The following is an 8,643-nucleotide window of genomic DNA, read 5'->3' as shown; positions in this document are numbered from 1 at the left end:
TTCAGCATTAAAAAAAAGAAGAGGATTCTAATACATGCTACAACATGCATGAACCTAGTAAACATTCTACCAAGTAAAATAAACCTTCCAGGAAAGGACAAATATTGATTGATTCTACTGAAATGAAGTCCCTAGAGTGCTCAGAATCATAAAGACAGAAAGTAGAATGGTAATTACCAGGAACTGGGAAAGGAGAAAGGGGGGTTGTTGCTGAATGGGTAGAATTTCAGTTTTGCCAGAAGAAAAAGTCCTGGTTTGTTTGCACAAAAAGTGAATGTATTTAACTTGACTGAAAAGTGAAAGTCTCTCAGTCATGTCTGACTCTCTGCTATCCCATGGACTGTATAGTCCATGGAATTCTCCAGGCCAGAATACTGGAGTGGGTAGCTATTCCCTTCTCCAGGGAATCTTCCCAACCCAGGGATTGAACCCAGGTCTCCTGCATTGAAGGCATATTCTTTACCAGCTGAGCCATCAGGGAAGCCCTACGTGATTGATCCACACACTTAAAATGATTAAACTAGTCAATTTTATATTATGTGTCTTTTAACACACACACACACACACACACACACACACACACACATCATCATCATCATCATCATCATCATCATCATCTTGGAACCACCCCCTGAGGATAACCACAGAAGAGTCAGGGCTGATAGCCACACAGCAGATGCTCCCCACCCACCCAGCCCCATCTCCACCCCAACAACCCAGGGGTAAGGACTGTCTTCTGTGCTCAGGACTCCCTGCTTCGGTTCTTGGAGATGTCTCAGCTCCAGCCCTGCATGGCTTAACCTCAGGATCGCTGACTGACCCAGTGCTCCAGGCTCTGCTTCAAGGATCCAGTAAGTCTCAGATCACCCTCTTCTGTAGGAGACTGGGCGCTGAGTTCACATTCTCCCAAAGAGACCTCTGCAACCCCAGAGTGCAGGGGTCAGCCCGGTTCCAGCCTGAGGGTGGAGAGCCCCATTTTCTCGATGAAAACAAGAGCTGGGACCTGTCTGTGTTTGTGTGAGAAGAGGTAGGATTTGGGAGGTTAGATCAAATCTGCAGGCTGTGACTCTTTTTGACTGGTGCTCAAACAATAGTGAAGTTTCCCCTTATACATGGTTTGTGATGTGAATACTGATGTTAGTCTCCTGTATACTGTTGACCCTCCATATCTGTGAGTTCCTCCTCTGTGGATACAGGGACGACATAAATGACTTGACAATCCTCAGGTTTTGGTGACTGTAGAGATGACTGTATGGTGATTTATACTAAGTTACCATGAGGTTTGCTACAACCCTCTGTGAAGCAACTCTGTGAGGTTGGCTTTATTATTTACCATGGCAGCAATTTAGGAAAACAGAAGTAAATACCACAGAGCATAAAATTTGCCATCTTAAAATATTTTAAGCATCCAGTTCAGTACTGTGGCACATTTTGATGCAACATGTTTTCTTCTCCTAAATCCTCTTACACTTCCAGTAACTTTGAAACATATTAAAAGTCTTCCCTGAGTTTAACAATCCAAAGCTCAGACACGGAAGACTTGCTCAATGTGTCTTTTGACCGACTTCTCCTAATCACTCCATTGCTCTGTGGAATTGGACTCCCAGGCCCAGTGGCGGATGGATCTTCTTGATGGCTTTGTGTCTTATTGCTGAGGACCAGCCCCGGCTGATCCAGGGTATTCGAAGGGGAGACGGTGTCGGCGACCTATTCAAATGGTAATTAGAGATATGAAGAGTAATAGAATGAGGATAGCTCAGTAGGAAAATTCAGTGGAGAAAAGAGGCTGAGTAGCTTGGTTTACGTGGAAAATCAATATAACCCGTGACACCAGGTTAGCTCTGACCACGGAGTCCGCAGGCGCCCTCTCGAATAGCGGAAGGTGCCCCACCTTAGACACCTTCTCGAGTGGGTCTTAGAAGCCCAGGCAAATAAGTGGTCGCAGAGGATATCCACGCTCCAGATGGAGACTTCAGCCGGAAGTTAAAGGAAAGAATGACATGGGGAGACCAAGCATTGGTGAGCAAGGCCCGTAGCTTTATTTTTAACAGGGGCTTTTATACCCTAAGTTACACATAGAGGATAATAGGGGATGCAAAGTCAGCAGTCTTTGATTCTTATCAAAAACCAGGGTTTCTTTCCTGCAAATTTATCGTATACAAATGGTTTAGGTGATTTACATCATCTTCTGGCCAGAAGGCCTACTGACATTTTATGACTTTTGACAAGAACTTATCAACAAAGACTTATTTTCTCTAAGAGTAATTATTTTAAGGTTTGGCACCATCTTCCAAGATAAAATTGCATTCCTATAGGGCGGATGTGTAATGGGTTTACAACAAAGGAAAGAATTTATTACCTTAAGGGTCTAAAGTTACTAACACCAAGGCCGCTACTTATTTTTTCTATATACCAACTATTAATTAATACATATTCAAGGATACAATTCAGGGGATGTGAAAACTTGGCAACAAGCATTGACTCATCAATGAAATCCTTTACTAGTTTATTCTGACAGTTTTTAACTCTCTGAGAGGCTCTAAGCTATTTGAATATCTTAAGCTTCCCGTGCCTCTGGAGGCTAGGAGACTGTAAACAATCGTATGCATAGCTGCAGGAGTCCGGGTAAACTTGTCAGGCGAGTTAGAGAGCCATCTGAGGGGTTTGGATTTAAACACTCCTAATTGCCCAGGAACTTTATTAATTGGAGCTGTAAGTTAACTCTTTGACAGAGAGAGCGAGATGGTGGTAGGGGACAGCCCCCAGTAAAGTCAGAGGTGAGAGCACAAAGCAATAAAGTAGGCAGACTCTGGTTTTTTGGGGGAAAATGCTCGAGAATATCCGGGCGGACTCCTGAGGCTCGATCCCGCCTTTGCGTATGCCGAGCCTCCTTCCTCATGACCTTTGTCACGAGTGGAATGCCTCACCGGCTCCCGGCATCTTATTTTCTCAGCAGATTGTAACCTGTCAGCTATGTCTAGGATGCTGCATCAGTATGTTCGCCAATTTAGTCAGAAGCTGGTCCACAGGCGGCCGCTGGAGGTCGGAGCAGAGTCTGAGAGTCCCGAAGCTCATCTGAACACCCTCGACCTGGTGGCCTTGGGTGTGGGCAGAACCCTGGGAGCTGGCGTGTACATCCTGGTTGGTGCAGTGGCCAAAGTGAGAGCTGGACCAGCGACTGTCATCTGCTTCCTGATGGCTGGCCTGTCCTGTGTGTTGTCTGGGCTCTGCTATGCAGAGTTTGGGGCCCGGGTACCAGGCTCCAGTTCTGCATATCTCTACAGCTACATTACCATGGGACAACTCTGCGCCTTCATCACTGGCTGGAACCTCATCCTGTCCTTGGTCATCGGTGAGTGGATGGATTGGAGGACAGTGTGGGGCTTAAGATCAGGTTCTAGGAGGTGGGGTTTAGGTCTTCACTCTTTCATGAGAATTTGATTATCCACCTTTAGGGGGAAGTGGATAATTGTGGCAGGAAAACTCCACAACTTCATTGTTCTCAGCTCTCCCCTGCTTTCCTTAACTGATGGACCAAGAGCCCACAAGGAAAGGGGACTCTAGGCAGTGGCCAAGAGGGAGGCATGACCCACGGGCTCATCCCCTCACCATACTGAAGTCTCTGCTCAACTGTTTCTTTCATGGAATTTTCCTTTACATCTGATTTAATATTTCAATCCACACCTTCCAGCCCTCCTGGTTCCAACTTCCTATTATGTTTTCTTACATAACATTAATCTCCTCCTAGCATATTAAATAGTTGATTTATTTTGTGAATCATCTGGGTCTTCCCATGCCAACTCATGAAAAGAAACTCTTTGAGGTCACGTATTTTGCTTGAGTTCCTCCAAAACAAAATATAGCCCATGGCCCATACTAGGAATTGGCTTATGTTTGTCAGTGAATGTTCCTTCTTCTGCCACTGCAGGCACCGCCTGTATAGCCCAGGGCTGGAGCTCCGCCTTGGACAGCCTGACTGGGAACCACATCTCTCAGGGGTTACAGGGAACTCTCTCTCTGCATGTGCCTTACTTCCTGCCCACCTATGCAGACTTTGTCGCCCTGGGCCTGGTGTTGCTGCTCACAGGTGAGAGGGGATGATGGGATGGGAAAAGTCGGGTGCAGAGCAGAAGCTGAGGTGAGAAAGGCTTGGGGTGGCAAAATGATGGAGAATGAGGACTGGAAAATAGGGTCTGTGATATGAAAGACAAGAAGGCAAGACATTCCCATTGTTGGTACCTCTGACAGTTGGGGCTTGATCATTCATAGGTGTGGGGGTGTGCAATTTGGGTTTTTTAGAAAAACTCATCATTCATTGGATGTTGAGTAGCAACTCTGAACTTTACTCACTAGATACCAGTGACACACACCTCCTAAACTGTGAAAATCATGATGTCCCCAGACATTGTCAAATGTCACTTGGCATACAAAGTCAACCCCAGCTGAAAATCATTTATTGAGATCTTATTGAGAGTGGAACTATAAAGAAGGCTAAGTGCTGAAGAATTGATGCTTTTGAACTGTGGTGTTGGAGAAGACACTTGAGAGTCCCTTGGACTGCAAGGAGATCTAACCAGTCCATCCTAAAGGAGATAAGTCCTGGGTGTTCACTGGAGGACTGATGTTGAAGCTGAAACTCCAATACTTTGGCCACCTGATGTGAAGAGCTGACTCATTTGAAAAGACCCTGATGCTGGGAAAGATTGAAGGTGGGAGGAGAAGGGGACGACAGAGGATGAGATGGTTGGATAGCATCACTGACTCAATGGACATGAGTTTGGGTAAACTCTGGGAGTTGGTGATGGACAGGGAGGCCTGGCATGCTGTGGTTCATGGGGTCTCAAAGAGTTGGACACGACTGAGTGACTGAACTGAACTGATTGAGACCTTACAAAGATGTATTTTTAATTGAGAAGACAATAACATAGCATAAATTAAACAAACTATTTTCCCCAGCTTTATTTAGCTATAAATGCAACACTGTACAAATTTAAGCTGATGTTTGGTAGATTTGGATTTAACATGACAATTTGGTAGAGGTATATGTTGTGAGATGATTGTCACAGTAAGAAATTAATGACCTTAAAATGTACAGGTCAGTGGGACTTAGTACACTCACAATGTTAGGTAACAGTCACCTTCACCTGGTTCCAAATATGTTTGTCACCCGGAAAGGAAACACCGTACCCACTGAGCAGTCACTGTCCATTCGCCCACCACCACCACTAACTCCATAACCCCTGACAACCACTAGTCTGCTTTCGGTGACTATGGATTTAGCTGTTTTGGATGTCTCGTATTCCATCTTTCCCACAGGAGTACTGGTCCTGGGAGCTCGTGAGTCGACCCTGGTTAACAAAGTGTTCACAGTCATCAACATTTTGGTTCTCAGCTTTATCATCCTCTCTGGCTTCATTAAAGGAGACCTGCACAATTGGGAGCTCACAGAACAGGACTACAAACTGAACGCATCTGGATCCACTGACATTTATAGTTTGGAACGGTGCTCTTGGCCATAGCAATGCTTGGGGGAGGTGGTGCAGAGCCAGAAATATGAAGACTAAAAGACCAGGGCTTCCCTGGCGGCTCAGTGGTAAAGAATCTGCCTGCCAATGCCAGAGACCTGAGTTCAATCCCTGGGTTGGGAAGATCCCCTAGAGAAGGAAATGGCAACCCACTCTGGTATTCTTGCCTGGGGTATCCTATGGACAGAGGAGCTTAGAGGGCTACAGTCCAGGAGGGTGCAAAAGAGTAGGACATGACTTAGTGACAAAACAACAGCAACAAAGAGACCTGGGCTGATGGATCCAAGTGATGAGGGTCCAGGATTCGTGGTATTAAGGGAGGAGTCCAGTAGAGATGGCTCAACACATCTCACCCATGTCCTTCCTCATTCCTTCTCTCATCACAGCTTGGACCCTCTGGGTTCTGGAGGGTTCATGCCCTTTGGCTTTGAAGGAATTCTCCATGGGGCAGCAACATGTTTCTACGCATTTCTTGGTTTTGATTCCATTGCCATGAGAGGTAACGTGGTCACGGTGTGTCCCATCAGAGGGTTGGGCACAGTTTGGGCTTCTCTTGGGTGTAGGGGTTGGTAGTAGGTTAGCCTGTTCTTGAAGATTCAAGAGGGAATTTGATTTTGTGCTTTCATCCCAGTATGTTTTCCTGACTCAGCATTTCCGCCCTTCCTGCAGGGGAAGAAGCCCTAAATCCTCAGCATTCCATCCCCTTCAGCATCATGATTTCTCTCTTCATCTGCTTTTTGGCATATTTTGGAGTCTCAGCGGCACTCACCCTCATGGTACCCTACTACCAGATTCAGCCCAAGAGTCCTTTGCCGCAGGCTTTTCTCCATGTAGGGTGGGGCCCTGCCAGATATGTGGTGGCTGTTGGCACCCTCTGTGCTCTTACATCCAGGTCAGTGTTGTGGTTTTCTACCCATCTACTGTCAGATGCTCAGGTATCCCAGCCCTTGGGATTGAGAGACAAGAGAGAAAGACATCTTACCCCATGTAGACCAGGGAGAGGATGCCCTGGCCTCTCCTGCTTCTCCATGTCCTCTCACATGTCCCCATTTCCTCTCCCAGCCTCCTGGGTACCATGTTCACCATGCCTCGGTTGATCTACGCAATGGCAAAGGATGGGCTCCTTTTCCAGGGACTTGCCTGGATCTATGATTGCACAGGCACCCCCGTCATGGCCATCATGGCTTCTGGAAACATTGCAGGTGAATAAAAAGAATCTACTCCTTCTCTGAATCAACTTCCCAAACTTGCAGCAGTTACTCACTCTCTCCCTTCCCCACTTTGTCTATGCCGTCACTCCAGGGGTCATGGCATTACTCTTCGAGTTCATGGATCTTGTGGATCTTGTATCTGTTGGGACCCTGCTTGCTTATTCCCTGGTGATTTTTTCTATGCTTGTCCTCAGGTGAGACCCCACTACACCTTGACTGGGGGCTTTGGGCTCTTGGAGATTGATGGGGAGGTAATTATCTTCTGCCTTCCTGCTGCTTTTTAAATGTCCTGGTCCACTTAGCTGGGAATAGATAGATTAGATTGTCCAATGTTGGATGAGTAGGAGCTGCTGTTATTATTGCTGTAATACCTCTAATTCAGATACCAGCCATATCAGATCTTAAGCAAGAAGGAGAAAACAGAAGACAAAATTGAGATGAAGTCTGAAATTGAAGGAAGTCCTTTGGACTCTGGACCTGAAGCAGGAACCTCAAACATTCTAAAGAGTCTGTGGTTCCCTCCCAGCACCATCCCCACCCGGAAATCTGGGCAGATTGTCTATGGATGTGCCTCCCTGATTGGTGAGCAGTGGGATTTCTTTATGATGGCATTCTCATATTGGCAGGGTAGGGTGGAAATGTATCTTTTTCATTGATGAGGACACTTATCATGGCCCTTCCTGCTGTGGGCAGCCGGGGGAGGGGTGTGACCCCAGGTCCTGACATCTTTGTCTTCTGAGTCCAGCCTGTTCTCCTCCTCCTTGACCCTTGCAGTTCTCCTGCTGACCATCCTGAGCCTGCTCCTGGCCCAGTGGTCCAGCCAGGTGTTCTCTGGAGACCCCGGGCTCACAACAGTGGCTGTGCTGCTGCTGCTGCTCATCACTGGGGTCACGGTCATCATCTGGAGGCAGCCCCAGGACCCCACTTATCTTTATTTTAAGGTAGGTGATCTTATGTGCCCAAAATGTCCACCTTTAGTTTATGAAGTCTGCATGCTTTGAGGTCTAAACATCCTTCGCTGGACCAGGGAAGAAGGGGAGTTACTGAAACCACTGGACTCTTCCCTGATCCACACTCAGTGCTTTACAAATCCAATCTAAGAGGCACTGAACACATCCCCAGTAATAATGGAATCTCCCATCCACATGGAGTAGTGTCTCCCTTTCAGATGTCTGGGGTGTGTTCAGGGATGAACTGACTCTGCCCCACAGGTCCCTGCTCTGCCTGTCCTCCCACTGGTCAGCATCTTCGTGAACATTTACCTGATGATGCAGATGACCTCTGGGACCTGGGCCTTATTTGGCATCTGGGCAGCAATTGGTAAGAGGCTTCCTTGGAAAATAGGACCCCTTGAGTGACTGAACCTAATCCTTTTCCTACCACCTCTCCCTAAACTGTCAGATGCTATGACAGGAGGCCTATTGGGCACTTATAAGGGGGGAGAGCACCTAAATTCCCTTCCTATCATCTCATTTCCCTACTAGGATCTGTCATATACTTTGGATATGGGATCCGACACAGCCTGGAGGAGAACAATGAGCAACAGCCACCAGCCTCCACCTCCCAGACTCTTGACAAAAACATCCTTGGTGCTGGGTCATCTTAACCGCAGGAAGTAGATGCTGTATGGAATCCCTCCATGCACTGAAGGATCTGCTGGTTCAAGGACACTCTGAGCCTCTACGGAGTATGAGTGTGGGATGCATTTACAGCCATGAATTTTTTGCCAACAGACAAAGCAACTTTAAATACTGCACATTTTTTGGCTGCAGAGCATAGCTTGTGGGCGCTTAGTTCCCCGACCAGAGAATGAACCCCAGGGCCACAGGACTGATATCACCAAGTCCTAACCACTAGACCTCTAGGGAATTCCTAAAGTCTTACAATTTTTATGTAAGTTTTTTAAA

General features: G+C 46.8%; 1 protein-coding gene across 1 annotated transcript; it reads left to right on the top strand.

Annotated features, from left to right (window-relative positions):
• The first annotated feature begins 715 nt into the window (after positions 1 to 715).
• Positions 716 to 8,352, top strand: LOC113876025 (cationic amino acid transporter 3-like). The gene is made up of 12 exons (XM_027514822.1): positions 716 to 851; positions 2,954 to 3,352; positions 3,929 to 4,087; positions 5,317 to 5,503; positions 5,912 to 6,024; positions 6,195 to 6,417; positions 6,588 to 6,727; positions 6,828 to 6,930; positions 7,119 to 7,318; positions 7,511 to 7,677; positions 7,948 to 8,056; positions 8,221 to 8,352. Exons 2-12 carry the CDS (start codon positions 2,974 to 2,976, stop codon positions 8,340 to 8,342), a joined length of 1,902 nt encoding a protein of 633 aa, XP_027370623.1. The 5' UTR covers positions 716 to 851; positions 2,954 to 2,973; the 3' UTR covers positions 8,343 to 8,352.
• Positions 8,353 to 8,643: the final 291 nt, after the last annotated feature.

The sequence above is a fragment of the Bos indicus x Bos taurus genome, chromosome 18 (assembly GCF_003369695.1).
Source record: "Bos indicus x Bos taurus breed Angus x Brahman F1 hybrid chromosome 18, Bos_hybrid_MaternalHap_v2.0, whole genome shotgun sequence".
Lineage (NCBI taxonomy): Eukaryota > Metazoa > Chordata > Mammalia > Artiodactyla > Bovidae > Bos > Bos indicus x Bos taurus.
This window is presented reverse-complemented; position numbering and strand designations above follow the sequence as displayed.